Raw genomic sequence first — 20,354 nt, 5'->3', positions numbered from 1 at the left:
GGAGATCATATGATAGTTGTCTTTCTCCGATTGACTTATTTCGCTAAGCATGATACCCTCTAGTTCCATCCACGTCGTCGCAAATGGCAAGATTTCATTTCTTTTGATGGCTGCATAGTATTCCATTGTGTATATATACCACATCTTTATCCATTCGTCTGTAGATGGACATCTAGGTTCTTTCCATAGTTTGGCTATTGTAGACATTGCTGCTATAAACATTCGGGTGCACGTGCCCCTTCGGATGACTACGTTTGTATCTTTAGGGTAAATACCCAGCAGTGCAATTGCAGGGTCATAGGGTAGTTCTATTTTCAACATTTTGAGGAACCTCCATGTTGTTTTCCAGAGTGGTTGCACCAGCTTGCATTCCCACCAACAGTGTAGGAGGGTTCCCCTTTCTCCGCATCCTCGCCAGCATCTGTCATTTCCTGACTTGTTAATTTTAGCCATTCTGACTGGTGTGAGGTGATATCTCATTGTGGTTTTGATTTGTATTTCCCTGATGCCGAGTGATATGGAGCACTTTTTCATGTGTCTGTTGGCCATCTGGATGTCTTCTTTGCAGAAATGGAGATTTATTCATCTTAATAATACATGTGAAGTCTAGTTTACTCCTGTTATTTTGTTTTTATTTATTTTTCTTTGTCTTTATTTCCATTCAAAGTTAACAGTCTACTACTCTGCACAACAGCCTTGCTGTGCGTACTTAGTTTGCCTCTTCTAACTGCTGTATATTATATGAATATACTGTTGTCCATTTTACTGTTATTAGGCAGTTTGATTATTTCCAGTTTTTTACATATAATGATAAAGCATTCTTATATGTGTCATCTTTTGTACAAAAGTGAGAATTTTTCTAGGATACATATATATAGAAGTGGAATTGTAAATCATAGGATAGGTGCATCTTCAATTTTATAGATATTGCTAAAGTGTTGACCAAAGTAGTTGTGTGGTTTATATTTCCTGTAAAATATATGAGAGTACCTACTTCTTTCAATATCTTTGCCACACTTCATTGATTGGGTTCTTTTATTTTGCTGGACTCATGAATATGAAATAGTTCCCCATTGTTTTAATTTGCATGTCACCACTAATACTGAGTATTTCAGGTTATGGGTTTTTGGCAGTGGTTCCTTCCTCTCTTGTGAATTGCCTATTTATAATCTTTTCTCAGTTTTCTATTGGATTATCTTTTTCTTATTTATTTACTTGTAGAAGTTCTTTAGGTATCCTGAAAACTTTGGGGGAGAGTGGTTTATGAGCTGCAAATATCTTCTCCAGCCTGTAGCTTTTTAATTTTTCACTTGGTTAATGGTAGGCTGTTTATCTATTTTTTAGGCTGTTGATGTTGCATTGCTTTTTAATTTAGTGTAATAATTTATCAGTATTTTCTTGTTTTTTTAAAGTTTTATTTTAGTAATTTCCACACCCATTGTGGGGCTTGAACTCAACCCCAGCTGAGCCAGCTTGTGTCCCATCATTGTTTGCTTTATAGTATATGCCTTTTTTTCCCCGAGGTCATAAAGTTACTCAGTTTTTTTGGTAGAAATTTTATTTTATTTTATTAAATATTTTATTTTTTTTGAGAGAGAGCGAGAGAGAAAGAGCATACAAGCAGGAGGGAGGGGCAGAGAGAGAGGGGGAAGCAGACTTCCTACTGAGTAGGGAGCCTGATGCTACCTGGAGTCTGCTCCATATACACATATGTTATAGGTCTGCTGAGATTTGAGCAGAGTTAATATGCAGTATTTAGGATACCCTTTATGTGACTTTCTCATTTGAAGACCTTTTCCCATCTCTTCAGCTGCTGTTGTCACCTTGGACTTGATATTGTGTTTTTTTAAGCCAGTAAGATTGTGAGATTTCTTTTGGAATTTAGCTCTTCAGTAGTGTGGAGCAGAGCTTGTTATCAGGCAAAAAGCCTTAAAAAATAAGAAGGTCGTTTCAGTGCTATTCTTTTTTTTTTTTTTTTTAAGATTTTATTTATTTATTTGACAGAGAGAGATCACAAGTAGATGGAGAGGCAGGCAGAGAGAGAGAGAGAGGGAAGCAGGATCTATGCCGAGCAGAGAACCCGATGCGGGACTCGATCCCAGGACCCTGGGATCATGACCTGAGCCGAAGGCAGTGGCTTAACCCACTGAGCCACCCAGGCGCTTGCTATTCTTTAATTTAAAGTGTAGGCTCCAATCAATTTCAGTCTGCTTTTGGTCTTTAGTACTGTTAATTAGTTGTTTTTTGTTTTTATTTTATACAGAGTTTATGGTTGTTATCTGTAGGAGGGTTAGTCTACTAGAACTAACATAGCTTGCAGCTCCTTTCTAATATTAATATGTAGAATCATAGAGTATTTAGTTGTAAAAATAGACTGATTTCCACTTACCTTTAAGTATAATTTTTTTTAAGAGATTTTATTTATTTGACAGAGAGATCACAAGTAGGCCGAGAAGCAGGCAGAGAGAGAGGGGGAAGCAGGCTCTCTGCAAGCAGGCTCCCTGCTGAGCAGAGAGCCCAATGCAATGCAGGGCTTGCTCCCAAGACCCTGAGATCATGACCTGAGCTGGAGGCAGTGACTTAACCCGCTGAGCCACCCAGGCGCCCCTTGAAGTAGAATTTTTAAAACAGTCTTTAATTTTTTCCCCCAATTTTTGGCGTTAGCATCTAGGCAGGAAGGATATGCTGGTGTTAACTTACGGAGAGAGTAAAATGTTAGAAGTTTTATTTATAATGTATGTGCCCCTTATTGCTGAAAGACAGGAAGAATTTATAACTTAACAGAATTTTGAAGCATTAAAAAAAAATTGTTGAGATTTGATAGTGTGTCATGCATTATGCTGAAACACCTTGCATGGATCATTTTATCTGTAGAGCAGCCCTCTAAGGTAGGTATTATTATTAGGTCAGGTCAGAGACTTGTTTTAGGTTCCGTGGGTAGTAAATAACTAAGCTAGAGTTCTAAGTCAGGTTACTCTGACTCCAGAATTTCAGTCCTTTAACCACTGAAGATCACAAATCTTTATGTTTCTTTTTAGGGCTGGGGCGCCTTGGTGGCTCACTCTGTTAAGTGTCAGACTCTTGATTTCCCTCAGGTCATGATTTTGGGGTCTTGAGATTGGCCCCTTGTTGGTCTCTGTGCTGGGCGTGACGCCTGCTTAAGATTCTCTTTCTTCCTCTCCCTCTATCCCTCCTGCCCATTTGCTGTATCTCTCTAAATAAATAAAATCTTTAAATAAAAGTTTCTTTCTAGTGCTAGCATTCTGTGTTTGTATTTAGTTTTTACTTCACTTAAAACATTTAAGTTTAGGAATTTTCAGGTTTGTGTTTAGAGTATGCCACCTCTTGGTAAAATTCAGTAATGCAGGTGAGCAAAAAAGTATAAATCGGAATTTATGTGTTGAGAATTAAGGGCACATTTCATTGGGTATCTGATGGCAGAGCAGAAACAGAATTTCAAAAAATGCAGAAACCTATTATTGGAAAGGATTTGTAACTGTTACCTGGGGTATGTGGCTGTCAGGTGTGTGAAGCCAATCCCTAATGCAATAAATGAGGGCCATGAACAACAGGAATGCTGTGTGTGGGGAGAATATATTTACATTTGACAACTACACAAAGTGAAAGGCAGTAAGCCCTTGAAATAAACAAAATTGGTGAATACTTAATGTTGAGGAAGCTGTAAGAGATAGTTTTGAAACATACAAGTGTAGGCACAAAATTTGGTAAAAATTTGCGAGCATCAAGAGTGATTAACAGTTTAAGTGACTTAGCAGACCATTTCATTAAAGTTTTGGATGGATTTGCCAATTAGAAACTACTATGGAAGATTTGAGGTTATGAAGGGATAGTACTGGCTGTTTGTTTAGAATTAAGAATGGTAAAATGAAACTAATCTGTGAGCAAGATTTGTACTAAGACCTGAAATCCCGACAGCATTCCTGTTTTGAGTAGTTATATATTTTATCAAAATACTCAAAAAATCAATACCTAAAGTGACTGAAATGTCTTAGGCTGATGGTGATTAGAAAAGACCATTGTTTCTGGAAAAAAGCTAGGTATTTGTACTCAGAGTACTAGATTTTTTGCTCATTGGTGTTCAGGTTTTATGTGCGTGCGTGTGTGTGTGTGTGTGTGTAAATATATAATGTGTGTGTGTGTGTGTGTGTATATATATATATATATATATATATATATATATGCTTTATTTAAATGCTTTTGGGAGTGGGTAGGGACAGCACAGAATCTGATGTGAGGCTCAATTTCATGACCCTAAGATCAGACCTGAGCCAGAACCAAGAGTTGAATGCTTAACTGACTGAGCCACCTAGGCACCCCTTAAATGCTTTTTCTATTCAAATTGCTGCAAGAAAAATAACTTCATTAATGAACACCTAAAATTCTTTAACCCTACCCTTTCTTCCCCTGTCACTGAAAAGCAACTCTTCCCCCCCCCCCCTTGGTGTAGAACATTTATTTATTTATTTCACGAAACCCTCAAAGTTTAGGTCAGTGGGAAATAATTTTTTTTTTAAATATTTTATTTATTTATTTGACAGACAGAGATCACAAGTAGGCAGAGAGGCAGGCAGAGAGAGAGAGAAAGAGAGAGAGAGAGAGAGAGGAGGAAGCAGGCTCCCTGCCGAGCAGAGAGCCCGATGTGGGGCTCGATCCCAGGACCCTGGGATCATGACCTGAGCCGAAGGCAGAGGCTTTAACCCACTGAGCCACCCAGGTGCCCCTATGTGGGAAATAATTTTAATCAAAGAATTGTACATTTTCTTCCCACATATCTTGCTTTGTATTATGAAAAGCAACTTTTACTTAATACAAGGATCTGCTGGGATTGTAGAAGTGGGTAGAGGTATATTAGTGTTGAAGAAACCATGTAGAAGAATATGAAGGGCATGGTACATGTTTGTTGGATTGAATTGACTCAGAGGAACATGAAAAGATCCACACTTTTTTTTTTTTTTAAAGATTTTATTTATTTATTTGACAGAGAGAGATCACAAGTAGATGGAGAGGCAGGCAGAGAGAGAGAGAGAGGGAAGCAGGCTCCCCGCTGAGCAGAGAGCCCGATGCGGGCCTCGATCCCAGGACCCTGAGATCATGACCTGAGCCGAAGGCAGCGGCTTAACCCACTGAGCCACCCAGGCGCCCAAGATCCACACTTTTGTGGGATTCAGAGCATGGGTTGATATACCATGCCGTGTTGGCCAAATCTGGCCAAGGCCTGTTTTTATGACACATATATACCTGTGATTCATTTTTAGGAGTATTTCAGTGAATATTTATCCAAAGTTTTGCAAACCAGCATTTAGACTTAACTAGGCCATTAGTTCATTGCTGTAGAGCAGTCATTTTGAAATCTGTTGATCTAATTCCTCCATCCCTACCCCAGCCCTATTTGAACTATTAGCTAGCATTGTTTCAGGCAGGCTGCAGCTAAGGAGCAGAATAGGGGAAAAGCTAATACTAGTTATCAGTAGTTAGTAATTAACAGTACCTTTTAGGGAGAAACAGAACTGAAAGACACTGAGAAGAACTTGCCTTCCTTAGCCACTGGTCCCAGAAAGAAAATGAGACATACTTGTAGTTCCTTTGAGCCAGCTGAACCTGAAGCTCAAAGTGGAGCTTGGGTCTGCAGCTGGCTGCCAGCCCAGCAGAGGTAAAGAAAGGAAGAACAGATAAGGGATCTGAAGATCCGAGAGTTTTGGAACTTGCCTGGGGTCACAAAGAATGTAAGCAGCTGAGCAGGGGTTTGAACCTGACACTCTGACTCAAAAGCCTCAACTCTTTAGCTCCATAGCTGCAGAGAAGTGAAGTATGCTCATGTTGGGACTTTGAAAAATAAAAACAAGAAAACTATGCCTTTTGGAAATATGTTAGCCCTTCTGTTTTCTTTTTTTCCATGTTCAGAAAATTATATACGGAATGATCACATAGGAATTCCCCTTTTAATGTATTTCTGCTCAGTGGCTTATTTAAAGCATGTCATCAAGTGGTCTTGAAATCCTTATTTTAAATTTAAAAATCAGTAGAGGTTTTGGAGTCAGGGCAAGCTATTAGCTGTGTGACTTTGGGCAGTTCCCTAATTTCTATGCCTAAGTAGTCTCTGCATCTATAATGTGGGGATACTAATAGTACCCAATTTATAGAATTACTGTGAGCATAGAATGAGTTAGTACATATAAAATATTTAGAACAGTGCCTGACACACTGCATCTACTACGTAAAGTTATCTCTTGTTATTTGTATTTTGGGCAGAGGGTTTACAAAAGATGCGATGTGAACTATTTTTTTAGGCAGCATCTTTTATGTGATATATGGGTAAATTATATGTGGATTGGAAACTTATATCTAGTAATAGGGAGTCATAGCTTTGGGTTTCCCTTTGTGCAGTGACTCCTGAAACTGAATATTTTCCTTGTGGAGGACTTTGAAATCTACTACTCATTGTGTATCTTATCGTCTTGCACCTAGCTGTCTGTTGCATGGTTGATCTAGGGTCTCCCACCAAAGTGGAATAGTTGATGCTGCCTTGTGTGCAATCTGTGATCCCAGTTTGTTTTTCTAAGAGACCATGCCAAGTGTAGCTTGTGGTATTATGGGAGTCCTTATTTCGTTAGCACCTAGGAAGACACCCCCGGCGGCCCTCCCCAATTTGTACTCCTTTGACCTTCATTTGTTATACAGAGCAAATTCTAAACAACCACTGTCTGGGGTGCCTGGCTTGGCTCAGTCGAAAAGCATGTGATTCTTGATCTAGTGGTTGTAAATTGGATCCTCATGTTGGGTGTAGAGGTTACTCAAAACAAAACAATAAAACAACCATTGTCTTCAGGGAGTTTGCATTTGAAAACATATGCCTCAAGGCATTTTATGAACTTGTAACTGTAGTAGATCACTTCTGGAATATTCTCTCTCTGACTTACTCTAAATTAACTGTATTTTAAGGTTTTTTTTCTTTATCTTCATGTTGGGTTCTCAGAATCTGCAGATTGGTGTTTTTCATCAGTTCTGGGAAAGTCTTCTTATCTCTTTAAACATTGCCTTTGCCCATTCTTTCCCTTTTCTCTTTCTGGAACTCTGATTAAACATTCATTTGACCTCTTCATTCTGTTTTACATGTTTCTTAACAACCCTCCCCTTCCTTTCAGGCAACTTCATTTTGGTATAATGCACATATTCTAAAATTTGCCCTTTGTAAGTATATATGTTTGATTTTTTTTGTTTTTTTTTTTGTTTTTTTTTAAGATCTTATTTATTTATTTGACAGAGAGAGATCACAAGTAGACGGAGAGGAAGGCAGAGAGAGAGAGAGAGGGAAGCAGGCTTCCTGCTGAGCAGAGAGCCCGATGTGGGACTCGATCCCAGGACCCTGAGATCATGACCTGAGCCGAAGGCAGCGGCTTAACCCACTGAGCCACCCAGGCGCCCTTTTTTTTTGTTTTGTTAAAGATTTTATTTATTTATTTGACAGAGAGATCACAAGTAGGCAGAGAGGCAGGCAGAGAGAGAGAGGAGGAAGCAGGCTCCCTGCCGAGCAGAGAGCCCGATGCGGGGCTCGATCCCAGGACTCTGAGATCATGACCTGAGCCGAAGGCAGCGGCTTAACCCACTGAGCCACCCAGGCGCCCCTATGTTTGATTTTTTAAAAAAAGATTTTATTTATTTATTTGAGAGAGAGCATGAGCAGGGTGGCAGGGAAGGAAGGAGAGAGAGAAGCAGGTTCCCTGGCTGAGCATTGGGGGAGGGGAGGCTGGATCCAAGGAACCTGGCATCGGGACCTGAGCTGACGACAGACACTTAACCGACTGGCCCACCTAGGCATCCCTTGATGGTTCATAATACATTTATTTAGTTTTATAGCCACCACAATACAGTTTTAGAACACTTCTGTCCTCTCACAAAGTTCTCTTATATTTGTTTGCAGTTTATCACTGTTCTTACTTTAAGCCTCAGGCGTTTACTAAACATTGTTTCTGTGGTTTTGTCTTTTCTAGAAATTTCATGTAAATGCAATTATGTGATCTTATGTGCCTTACTTTTTTTACTTAATGTTTTTGAGGTGTAGCTATGTTGCATGTTATCCTTAGCTTGTCCCCCTTATGTTATAAGTAGCTAAAGCCAACAGCACCACCCAGGCAACCCTTTTTATTTTTCAAAATATTACTTTGTGCTTAAGACTTAGCTAGGTTTCCATTTAGATCTTCATCTCTGTTGCATGGAAGAAAGTTGGAATCTTGGCATAGAGTTGTACGACATGTAAGATTTTGTGTATTAATGATTGTTAAAATAATTTCATATTGTTGTATATCCAAATACGCACCAAATAAACTCTTTATATTCTTTCAAAGGAAAAATATTACTTTATCTGATGATGAATAGACTGTAAGTTGGCAAGGGTGACATGAATGGATTCTGGTAAGCCAGGCAAGAAGTGATGATGGCTTGGCCTAGAATAGCAGTAGAGGTGTGGGAAGTGGCTGGATTCTGGATATGTTTTGAAAGCAAGTTGTCAGGTTTTGCTCATGAGACTATTTATGAAGTCGATAAAGAGAAAATCAAGAATGTCTCTAAGATTTTTGCCTTAAGAAAATAGAACTGGAGGAATAGAGTTGATATTTACTGAGATGAGGAAGACTATAAGAAATGAGTAGATGAGGGGCACCTGGGTGGCTCAGTGGGTTAACGCCTGTGTCTTCCGCTCAGGTCATGATCCCAGGGTCCTGGGATCCAGCCCTGCATCAGACTTTCTGCTCAGCGGGGAGCCTGCTTCCTCCTCCCTCTGCCTGCCTCTCTGCCTACTTGGGATCTCTGTCAAATCAATCAAATCTTTAAAAAAATAAATAAAATCTTAAAAAGAAAAAAAAAGAAGATGCCTGTTAGACATCAAAATGAAGCTGTTGAGTGGGCAGTTGGCTATATGAACATGGAGTTTAGGGAGGGATCTAGCCTGGAAATAACAAATTTGGGAGTCATCCAGTATATTGTGATAAACTGTACGTGAGCACTGAAAGAGTGAAAGTAATTGGGGGAAAAAAGTCCAAAGTATGAATGAATATAATTGGAAAAAAAAGAAGTCCAAAGATTGGGGAGAAAGAGGGGTGCCTGGGTGGCTCAGTCGGTTAAGCATCTATCTTTGGCTCAGTTCATGATCTCAGGTTTGTGGGATCAAGCCCAGTGTTGGGCACCCTGTTTAGTGGGGAGCCTGCTTCTCCCTCTCCCTCTGCAGTTCTCCCTGCTTATGCGCACACACGCTCTCTCTTTCAAATAAGTAAATAAAATCTTTAAAAAAAAAACAAAACAGAAAAAGATTGGGAAGAAGAGTGGGGGGATCAGCAAGGGAGATTAATGGAGTGACCAGTGAAGAGAAGACCAAACTAACTGATGAAGATGTTTGAAGAAGGTTGAGAATGGCAACTTTGTTAAATGCTGCTGGACAGATCAATGAAGATGAGCCCTGAAAATTGAAGTTTCGATTTAGGGAAAGTCATTGTTGATCTTGTTGGAGTTCTTTCTTTCTTTTTTTAAAGATTTTATATATTTGAGAGAAAGAGCATGCACAAGCAGAGGGAGCAGCAGAGGAAGATGGAGAAGCAGGCTCTCTACTGAACAGGGAACCTGATATGGGGCTCATTCCCTGGACCCTGGGCTCATGACCTAAGCCCAAGGCAGATGCTGCAACTGACCCAGGCATCCCTTGTTGAAACTTACTTAGAGTGGTTGATTTGAAAGCCTGACTGGAGTGAGTTTTAGAAAGCATGGGAGGAGAAGAAAAGGGAAGAACTTCTACCAGTGATCGGTACTGTAGATGGAGGCAGAGAAACGGAGTGTTAGCTTGAGGGGAAGGTGGAATCAAGCAAAAGTTTGTTGTGTTTTGTTTTTTATTTTTTATTTTTTATTTTTTTTTAAAGATTTATTTATTTATTTATTTGACAGAGAGAGAGATTACAAGTAAGCAGAGAGGCAGGCAGAGAGAAAGGAGGAAGCAGGCTCCCTGCCGAGCAGAGAGCCCGATGCGGGGCTCGATCCCAGAACCCCGAGATCATGACCTGAGCCGAAGGCAGAGGCTTTAACCCACTGAGCCACCCAGGCGCCCCGTGTTTTGTTTTTTAAAATGAGGAGAATAAAATGTTGTGTGCTGATGGGAGTGAGTTAATAAAGAACAAAAAAAAAATTAAGGAATTGGTGGAGAATGTCCTTTAATGAGGTGTATGGGATTTAGGGCACAAGAGGAATGGTTGGACTTAAAAAGAAGTACGTATAGTCACAGGAAAGAAGGCAGAATATGTGGGTATAGATACTTATTGGTGGATATATATGGTAGAAACTTGTCCATGTTCTCTTCTGGTTTTTTACGTTTCTCCAGTTAAATGGGAAGTGAGTTCATCTGTTGAGAGTGAGTATGGAGAAGAAGGTTTGGAGGTTTAGGAGAGAAGGATGTAGTGTGAAATCATATAGGAGAATGACAAAATGGACTAGGGATGTATAATGTGATTATTGGGCATCATTAAGGAGCATTTGAGGTTTCTGGTCCGTGTTTTAAAGTGAAACTAGAGGGCATGGTTCTCTTTTGTCTAGTTACATTAACAGTAAGTAAGCAGTTACGGAATAGTTGGGCAATAAAATTGAACCAGGGTTGGGTTTGCCAGGTGTATTCTAGAAGCAAACACGAATTTTTGGTACAGTGATTCTAGAGAGAGTCCTGTTCCCCCTGCCCCCAGGTGTAGGGAAAGCAAGTTTTTCAAAGGAATACCAGATTTTAATTGGAATAGAAAGGTGGTGGAGGAATTACGCTAAGTGAGCTCTCGTACGTAGAATATTTTGCTGATACAGGGCCCTGTGTTCTAGAGGTTATACTTTGATTTTTATAACGAGGGTATCATGATGTAATTTGTTCCCACCTGAGTGAGTCTATTTAAAGAACCATTTAGGGGACCTGGGTGGCTCAGTTGGTTAAGCTGTTGTCTTTGGCTCAGGTCTCCATCCCAAGGTTCTGGGATGAGCCCTGCATCAAACTCCTTGCTCAGCAGGGAACCTGCTTCTATCTCTACCTACTGCTCCCCTTGCTTGTACGTGCACACACACTCTCGCTCTCTATGACAAATAAATTTAAAAAAAAACCTCTTTTTTTTTTTTTTTTTAAGATTTTATTTATCTATTTGACAGAGGGAGGCGCAGAGAGAAAGAGGGAACACAGGCAGGGGGAGTGGGATAGGGAGATGCAGTCTTCCCATGGAACAGAGAGCCTGATGCGGGACTCTATCCCAGGAGAGATGTATTTTGGCAGAATTTACCAGAATTAGCAAGCATTAGGGGAGTAGACTAAGGTTTATTATTGGGGTACCTGAAGGTTTTGAGAGGAACCTGCAGACCTTTACCAATCATAATATTTCTAGAATGTCTCTTCTCTCAGAGGTTTCTTTTTAGAACATTGGCTCTTCCTTTTTGGACTGTCCTGATGATGTTGTATGGAGGATGGATTCTGTGGTTTTTAATCTACTCTGTTATAATTTATAAAAGTTTCATCTGAGCCAGCACGTAATGCCTCTTCTTTTTAATCAGTCACAAGTAGCGGATGAGGATCCAGAGTCTGAGAGTCTAAGGATCTAGGCAGAAACTTAAATCGTGGTATAAAAAATTAATTTAAAAATACCTTTTAAATTTTAAATATTATTTCAGATTTATAGTAATTGAGGGAAATGTGTTAATCTTCAACTGTGATCTTAGATTTGTCTTATGCTGTTACTTTTTTGCATTATGAATTTGCGACTATTTGGTTATACATATTTAAGATTGTAACTGCAATCTGGTGAATCAAACATTTATAATCATGTAATAACCTACCCTATCCCTGTTGGTGTTAGGGTCTATTTTTCCTGATATTATTTTTCTTTTGATTAGGAGTTGCTTGGTATCTTTTTCTGTCTGTATACCATTAACCATCCATGCCCTTATGTTGTATATATTTAAATTAGAAATAAAATATAGCTGGGTATTTTTTTTTAGTTAAATCTTACAATCACTTTTAATTCATTTCTAAGTGATCCACTTCCTGGGATCATACCAGCCCCTCTTGAGGTATTTGGCCCATACTGGGAATCTGAAACTCGATGTTCCTTTTTTTATTATGTGAAGCAACAGTATCTTTACAGTATGTTGATTTAGTAATCTAAATCACAGTGGGCTTGAATAGAATGATTGTTATATTTAGGTGTGTTGTCTTGAGTAAGTCTTTACTATATACTCTTGGTAAATGCTTAGTGAATGGAAAAAAAGTTAAAAAGTATGGAACTATTTCTTTTTATGTACTTATCTTTAAACTATTTCATTGTACTATCAGTAGGTTAATTTATAAACCATCATTTAAAACTTTTTGTTTCAGTCCCAGAAATCCTGGATAGAAAGCACTTTGACCAAGAGGGAATGTGTATATATTATACCAAGTTCCAAAGACCCTCACAGGTAAGCATACCCTTGTTTTTTGGGTTCTTCTAGAAATTTAGATGTAAATTACATTGCTCTTTGCTTATTAAAAACCAAAATTATTAAAGTATTTGTAGCTACTGTTAACTTTTGTCCTTAATTATCCATTTAAGATTGAGAGGAGAGGGTGCCTGGGTGGCTTAGTTGGTTGACGTCTGTCTGCCTTCAGTTCAGGTCATGATCCTGCGGTCCTGGGATCGAGACCCATGTTGGGGTCCTAGCCCAGTGGGAGCCTCCTTTTTCCTATCCCTATTTGTGTGCTCTCTCTCTCTCAAATAAAAAAAGTAAAATCTTTAAAAAAAAAAAAAGAGAGAGAGAGAGAGGAGATATCATTAGCACAGTAAAGGTATTCTGGAGTTCTTAATGACGTTTGCAGCATAAAACCTCTGAATTCTTCAGAGTATTATTCCTTTATCCCTAAGCTCCCCCAGATCATGCTGGTATATTTCAAAGATAGGGCAGTTAAGACTCTTTTAACTGATCCACTGATTTTGAGAACTTAAAAATGTGTTTTTATTTATTGAACATCTGTTGAGTACCCAATACTATGGTTCGTTCATGCTAAAGAAATCAATACAAACCTAATAGTTCCTGTATTTGTCAGAATATAGATACAGCTCAGCATCTGCTAAAAAACCTATCATTAGAGATTGTAGACAATTCTGACCGACTTTGATGTTTCACATGGCTTTGATAATAGAAAAATTTAAGACACTAGTTAAAATTTAAGAAAAAGTTGACCTCTTGAGGTATTTATTGAAGTAACATTTTTCATAAATTTTTTTTCCTGAGGCCTAAAAATAGATAAAAACTTAAAAGGGCAAATCAAAGAAAGAGTTATTTTCTAGAATATGGAGAACCTCTCTTCATAGACACTTAGGAAAAATTAGTTGAGAAAGGCATTTACAAGATTTTTTGGATCTTCTTACCTTTCTCATTTTCTATCAAACCTTGTTCTCTACCCAGTTAACTTCTTTGCAACTTTTACCTCTGTTTGATATATGACTGCTACAAAAACATAGCCAAGTTCAGAGCTAGAACAAATTAATCCTAAAATGAAACCACATAAGACCCTGTGTAGCCAGAGCAGTCTTGAGAAGGGGGAATAAAGTTGGAAGTTATCACAATCTCGTATTTTTTTTTTCAGTTTTTAAAAAAATATAAATCCAATTAATATATAGTGTAGCATTGATTTCAGAAGTCAAGGTCAATGTTCATCAGTCTTACATTAATACCCAGTATATCACATGCCTTCCTTAATGTCCATCACCCAGTTACCCCATTTCCCAATTACCCCTCTCCCCTCCAGCAACCCTCAGTTTGTTTCCTATGATTAAGAGCCTCTTATGGTTTGTCTCCCTCTCTGATTTCATTTTGTTTTAGTTTTTCCTCTCTTCCCCTATGATACTGTTTTCTTAAATTCCACATATTGAGTGAGAACATACGATTGTCTTTCTCTGATTGACTCATTTCGTTTAAAGTAATACCCTCTAGTTCCATCATGTTGTTGCAAATGGCAAGATTCAGTTTTTTGATGGCTAAGTAGTAGTCCATTTTGTGTGTGTGTGTGTGTGTGTGTGTGTGTGTGTGTGTGTGTATAACACCACACATCTTCTTTACATTCATCTGTTTGTGGACATCTGGGCTCTTTTCATCGTTTGGCTATTGTGGACATTGCTGCTATAAACATTGGGGTGCAGGTGCCCCTTTGGATCACTACATTTGTATCTTTGGGTTAAATCCTTAGTAGTATAATTGCTGGGTCATAGGGTAGCTCTATTTTCAACTTTTAGAGGAACCTGCATACTGTTTTCCAGAATGGCTTCACCAGTTTGCATTCCCACCAGCAGCGTAAGAGGGTTCCCCTTTCTCTGCATTCTTGCCAACATTGTTGTTTCCTAACTTGTTAACTTTAGCCATTCTGACTGGTATTAGGTGGTATCTCATTCTGGTTTTGATTTGTATTTCCCTGATGCCAAATGTTGTTGAGCATCTTTTCACGTGTCTGTTGGCCATTTGTATGTCTTTGGAGAAATGTCTATTCATTTCTTCTGCCCATTTCTTGACAAACCCAGATTTCAAGATACACTACAAAGCTGTAGTAATCAAAATAGTATGGTGCTGGGATGCCTGGGTGGCTCAGTCAGTTAAGCATCTGCCTTCTGCTCAGGTCATGATCCCAGAGTCCTGGGATTGAGTCCCACACTGGTCTCCTTGCTCGGTGGGGAGCCTGCTCCTCCCTCTTCCTGCAGTTCCCTCTGCTTGTGCTCTCTTTCTCTCTGACAAGTAAATAAAGATCTTAAAAAAAAATAATATGGGGGTTCCTGGGTGGCTTGGTGGGTTAAGCGTCTGTCTTCGGCTCAGGTTGTGATCTGCTGAGATCAAGCCCCGCATCGGGCTCTCTGCTCAGTGGGGAGCCTGATTCCCCCTCTCTCCCTGCCTGCCTCTCTGCCTACTTGTGATATCTCTCTCTCTCTGTCAAATAAATAAATAAGTACATCATTAAAAAAATACATAATACATATTTTATTTATTATAGAGATTTACTTAATTAACATACAGTATATTATTAGTTTCAGAGGTAGAGTTCAATGATTCCTTAGTCTTATATAATACTCAGTGCTCATTGTATCACATGCCTTCCTTCTTGTCCATCATCCAGTTGCCCTATCCCCCAACCCCATTCCTCCAGCAACCCTCCGTTTGTTTCCTATGATTAAGAGTGAGAAAGAGAAGAATCTTAAGCACTCTCCACACCACCGCGGAGCCCAGTGTGGGGCTGTATCCCATGACCCTGAGATCATGACCCGAGCCAAAATCAACAGTCAGACCCTTCCTTAACTAACTGAGCCACCCAGGTGCCCCAAGGCAGTTATTATTTTTATTTGTTTATTTACTTATTTATTATTTTAATAACATTTTGGTGCATTTAATTGTAGTAGTTCCTCAGTAGGTTTTGATTTAAAAGGTTGCTACATTCAGTCTATGTAAAATACTGTATGTGCTCTTTTATAAAATGTTATAATATATTTTTTGATATTGCAGATATTTTATAATAATGGTGGTTGGTATTCTGTTAGTGTATATGCCACAATTTATATACCTGTTCCATTATTGAGCAAAATTTGGGTTGTTTTCAATTTTTAGCCATGATAAAGTAATGAAGACCTTAGTGGATAAAACTACCTTTGTGTTTAGGATTTTTTTCCCCCCTCTTAGCATATGTAATGCCAGAAAGCTTTCCAAAAGGACTAAAGCAATATATGTTATTACCAGTAGTGACAAGAATGCCTGCTTTACTGAATATTGACTAGAATAACATTTTTTTTGTCCGCAAGGAAAAGTGATTAGTAGGAGGTAGTGTGTCATAAATTTACATTTACTTGATTATTGAGAAAATATTTTTTAATGTTTTTTAGATATTCCTTCAATTTTTGGTAGATCTGGTAAATGTTAGATAATTAAAACAGATATCCTTAGTATCTCTTCCAGTCATTCTGTGAATTTTTAAATTTCTTATTAAAGATGTTTTGTTACAGGGTGCCTGGGTGGCTCAGTTGTTAGTGTCTGCCTTCAGCTCAGGTCATGATCCCAGAGTCCTGGGAATGAGCCTCACATTGGGCTCCCTCCTCAGCGGGGGAAGCCTACTTCTCCCTTTCCCTCTTCCTGGCTTGTGTTCCCCTTCTCACTGTGTCTCTCTCTGTCAAATAAATAAATAAAGTCTCAAAAAAAAAAAGAGATGTTTTGTTACAATGTAACATTACATTTCTTTCTTTCTTTTTTTAAAGATTTATTTATTGGGGTACGGAGGTAGCTCAGTCCATTTGACTTCGGCTTGGGTCATGATCCTGGGGTCCTGGGATTGAGCCCGAGTCAGGCTTCCTCTTTGGCAGAGAGCCTGCTTCTCCATCTCCCTCTGCCTGTGCATGCTCTCTTGCTCTCTCTCTCAAATAAATAAATCTTAAAACAAAAAAGATGTATTTATTTATTAGAGAGTGCCTGCACGTGAAGTGAGGGGTATAAGGGAGAGATTCCTTAAGCAGACTCCCCGCTGAACACAGAGTCTGACATGGGGCTTGGTCCCAGTAAAATTATATTTCTTAACCAGAGAACAGAAGGGACATTTCCAAGGTCACATGGCTAATAATTCATAAAGGTGGAATTAGAATTTAGATCTCCTTAGTTCAGTATGCCAGTTCTAAAGTAAGATACTGTTCTTTCTTTCTTTTTTTTTTTTTTAAAGAATTTTTTATTCATTTATTTGACAGAGAGAGATCACAAGCAGGCAGAGAGACAGGCAGAGAGAGAGGAGGAAGCAGGCTCCCTGCTGAGCAGAGAGCCCGATGCGGGGCTCGATCCCAGGACCCTGAGATCATGACCTGAGCCGAAGGCAGCGGCTTAACCCACTGAGCCACCCAGGCGCCCCGATACTGTTCTTTCTTTGGGAGAAAATTAAGGTTTTGCTTTATTAAAAAATAGATAATATTGTTGAGTTATTTCCTATACTTTTGTTCATTTTTGTTCATTTTGTTCATTTCATTTTGCCATAGAAATTTAACATTAGGTGTTAAATCTCATTCTCTTACTAAGTATCTTTGGCTGTAGCCTCCATTTGAGACATAATTTTCAAACACTGGTAGCTGGTCATTTCTTTCTGTGCTAGTTGAAAAAATTTTTTTTTTTTAAGATTTTATTTATTTATTTGACTGAGAGAGAGATCACAAGCAGGCAGAGAGGCAGGCAGAGAGGCAGGGGGTAGTAGTAGGTTTCCTGCTGAGCAGAGAGCCTGATGTGGGGCCTGATCCCAAGACCCTGAGATTGTGATCTGAGCCGAAGGCAGAGGCTTAACTCACTGAGCCACCCGGGCACCCCTGAAATTTTTTTTATAAGATTTTATTTTTAAGTAGTCTCTACATCCAACATGGGGCTTGAACTCACAACACTAAGATCAAGAGTTGCATACTCTTCCAAAAGGGCCAGCCCTTAATACTAGTTGAACTTGAAAATTAGTTTAGTTTTTTTTTTTTTTTTAAGAATTTATTTATTTATTTATTTATTTGACAGAGAGACACTGTGAGAAAGAGAACACAAGCAGGGGGAATGGGAGAGGGAGAAGCAGGCTTCCCACCAAGCAGGGAGCCAGATGCGGGGCTTGATCCCAGGACCCCGGGGCCATGACCTGAGCTGAAGGCAGAAACCTAATGACTGAGCCACCCAGGTGCCCTGAAAATTAGTTTTTTATGGATAGGTTAATACATGGATTTACAAGATACCAAAATTTATAAGTGAAAGCCTCCTTTCTACCACTGTACCTTAACTATAAATTCCCCTTCCTAAAGAAAACCAGTGTTAACTATTCTTTGGAATACCTTCTAGAAATAGCTAGATACAGTCTTTGCATGTCCTAGCAGATGTATATTTACTCCTCTCTCTTATTTTAAGTACATACTGTTAAACCCATCATGTTTATTATCTTGGCAGTAACCACTATTTTTAGTTATTGCATCCTGTTAAATTATATATCTGGATCATAGTTTGTTTTAGTAGTTCCTTAGTTTCTTTTTAAAGATTTTATTTATTTAACAGAGAGAGCACACACACAAGCAGGGGGAACCAGCAGGCAGGGGAGCCTGCTGAGCGGGGAGCCTGCTGAGCGAGGAGTCTGATGAGGGACTCAATCCTAGGACCCTAGGATCATGACCTGAGTTGAAGGCAGCTGCTTAACCAATTGAGCCACCCAGGCTTCCCACCTTATTTATTTATTTATTTTTAAAGATTTTATTTATTTCTTTGAGAGAGAAGGAGAGAGAGAAAGCACAAGTAGGGGGAGCAGCAGAGGGAGAGGGAGAAGCAGGCTCCCTACTAAGCTGGGAGACAATGTGGGGCTTGAACCCAGGGCCCTGGGACTGTGACTCAAGCCAAAGACAGACATTTAACCAACTGATCCACCCAGGCGCCCCTTAGTAGTTCCTTACTGATGAACATTTTAGCTATCCTGTTTTTCTTTTTGTTACTAGAAAAAAAAATGCCATAGTGAATGAATAACCTTGTACATTAATCATTTTACACAAGTGCTACACATATTTTTCAGCTTACAGTTTTAGTACTGGAATTATAGTTTGAGAGGGAATCTACATTTTTTTCATTGTGATGAGTATAACCAAGTTGCCTTCCATCAAGATTATACCAGTTTATACTCCCACCAGCATAAAAGACTATTCTATTCCTTAAGATAGTGTCTTAAAGGATCAAAAAAATCTTTTATAATCAAATGGTCTTTTCATATGTATGTTTTTTACTTGTGAACTGTTGATGTGTTTTCCTTTTTTAATGTAGATTTGATGAAACTATATATATATTAGGGAAGCTAAGCTTTTGCCTGCAATAATTTTTTCCTTTGTTGTCTTGAGACTTTGAGTGGCATATTTTTGTCATGTAGAAATGTTGTATTTTTGTGTAGTTAAATTTGCCAGTCTTTTTCTCTTTAGGTTTGTAACAACTAGTTGTACTTAAAAAAATGGAAACTATTTTAAGTATTAGGTGGGTGAGGGAATGGGTAAAATAAGTGAAGTGGGGATTAAGAGGTACAAATTTCCAGTTACAAATAATAATGGAGATAAAATTACAGTATAAGGAATATAGTCAATATTACCATAGTAATATTGTATGGTAGCAGATGGTGACTTCTCTTTATCTTGGTGAATACTGAGTAATGTATAAAATTACTACATACTGTGTTGTGTACCTGAAACTAATGTAACGTTATAAGTCAACTACAACAAAAAAATGCGGAAACTGTGAATTTTAAAAAATAGTTATTTGAGTGTATAATCAAGGTATAAATGACCTATGTTGTCTACTGAACAATTAGGCTAAGATATAGTTTTCCTTTGTTTTGTATTATTATATGGATTTTATGTAGCTTAAATTAAAAAAATTTTTTTTTAATGTTAAGTAATAAATTTACCTTTTTTTATAGATGCCTTCCAGGATGTCAGATTTGTCAGCAACTCGTCAGGTAAGTTTAATAACAAAACTGTTGTACAGAGTTTGAAATATAAAACTGTTTTATTAGAAGCATTAGTTAGATGGGATAAAACTCACAGGTTATTACATTTGAGGGTTACTTTACTCAAATTTGGGAGTTGAAGGATTGGACAAGGCTCCTTGAAACTCAGTGAAGCTAGTTTCACTGAAACTCGGCTCAGTGAACAGATTTCTAAAGTTGAATGTGAATTAGTTAGGTAAGGATTGATTGAGGAAAAGGGATTTAGGCAGAGAGAAGAGGATGTGGGAAGGCCTGGCAGTGAAAGAGATTATGGTTCTGTAAGGAAACTGCAGAATGTAGAATATAACAGGGATGTTGGAGAGATTTGATCTGGAGAAATAAGTAGGGACTGGATCATTTAAACTTGTGTATTATGTCACATAGTTTTGTTTTCATGTTAAAAAGATACACAGGGAAGTAAATTGCTTAGCTTTTCTTCTTTGGTAAAAGCAGTTGGCATCTTGTGGAGATTCGATTAGGAGAAAAAATAGCTTAGAAGGTTTTGTAATAATTCTGGAAAAAATGAGAGCCTGTATTAAGATAGTGGCTGTGATGTTGAAGAGAAGTACACATATTTGAAGGGATTAGTAACATAAACTCAATAGGATTTGGTGAATCCTAATTTTCTTGACCAGATACTAAGTAAATACTGATGTTGTTCATTGAGATCTGATGAAGGAATATAAGACTTAGGAGGTCTCTGGTAGGTAGGCTAGGAAGAAAAGTGCACAGAGTGAGTTCATTTTTAGATATATTGAGTTGTTTTTATTTTTACCATTTCCTGTCTCATTCATTCCTTCATCTAGACGCA

General features: G+C 38.5%; 1 protein-coding gene across 1 annotated transcript in view; it reads left to right on the top strand.

Moving 5' to 3' along the window:
• The window catches only part of TRPM7 (transient receptor potential cation channel subfamily M member 7), a 119,393-nt gene that overhangs the window by 10,720 nt on the left and 88,319 nt on the right, over nt 1-20,354 (top strand). Inside the window, exons 2-3 of the mRNA XM_047735809.1 lie at nt 12,395-12,474; nt 19,475-19,513. Of these exons, the coding sequence (XP_047591765.1) occupies nt 12,395-12,474; nt 19,475-19,513 (119 nt within the window). The remainder of the gene's footprint in view (nt 1-12,394; nt 12,475-19,474; nt 19,514-20,354) is intronic.

Source organism: Lutra lutra, chromosome 7 (genome assembly GCF_902655055.1).
Source record: "Lutra lutra chromosome 7, mLutLut1.2, whole genome shotgun sequence".
NCBI lineage: Eukaryota > Metazoa > Chordata > Mammalia > Carnivora > Mustelidae > Lutra > Lutra lutra.
Note: the sequence above shows the minus strand (reverse complement) of the source record. Positions and strands in the feature narration are given on the sequence as shown.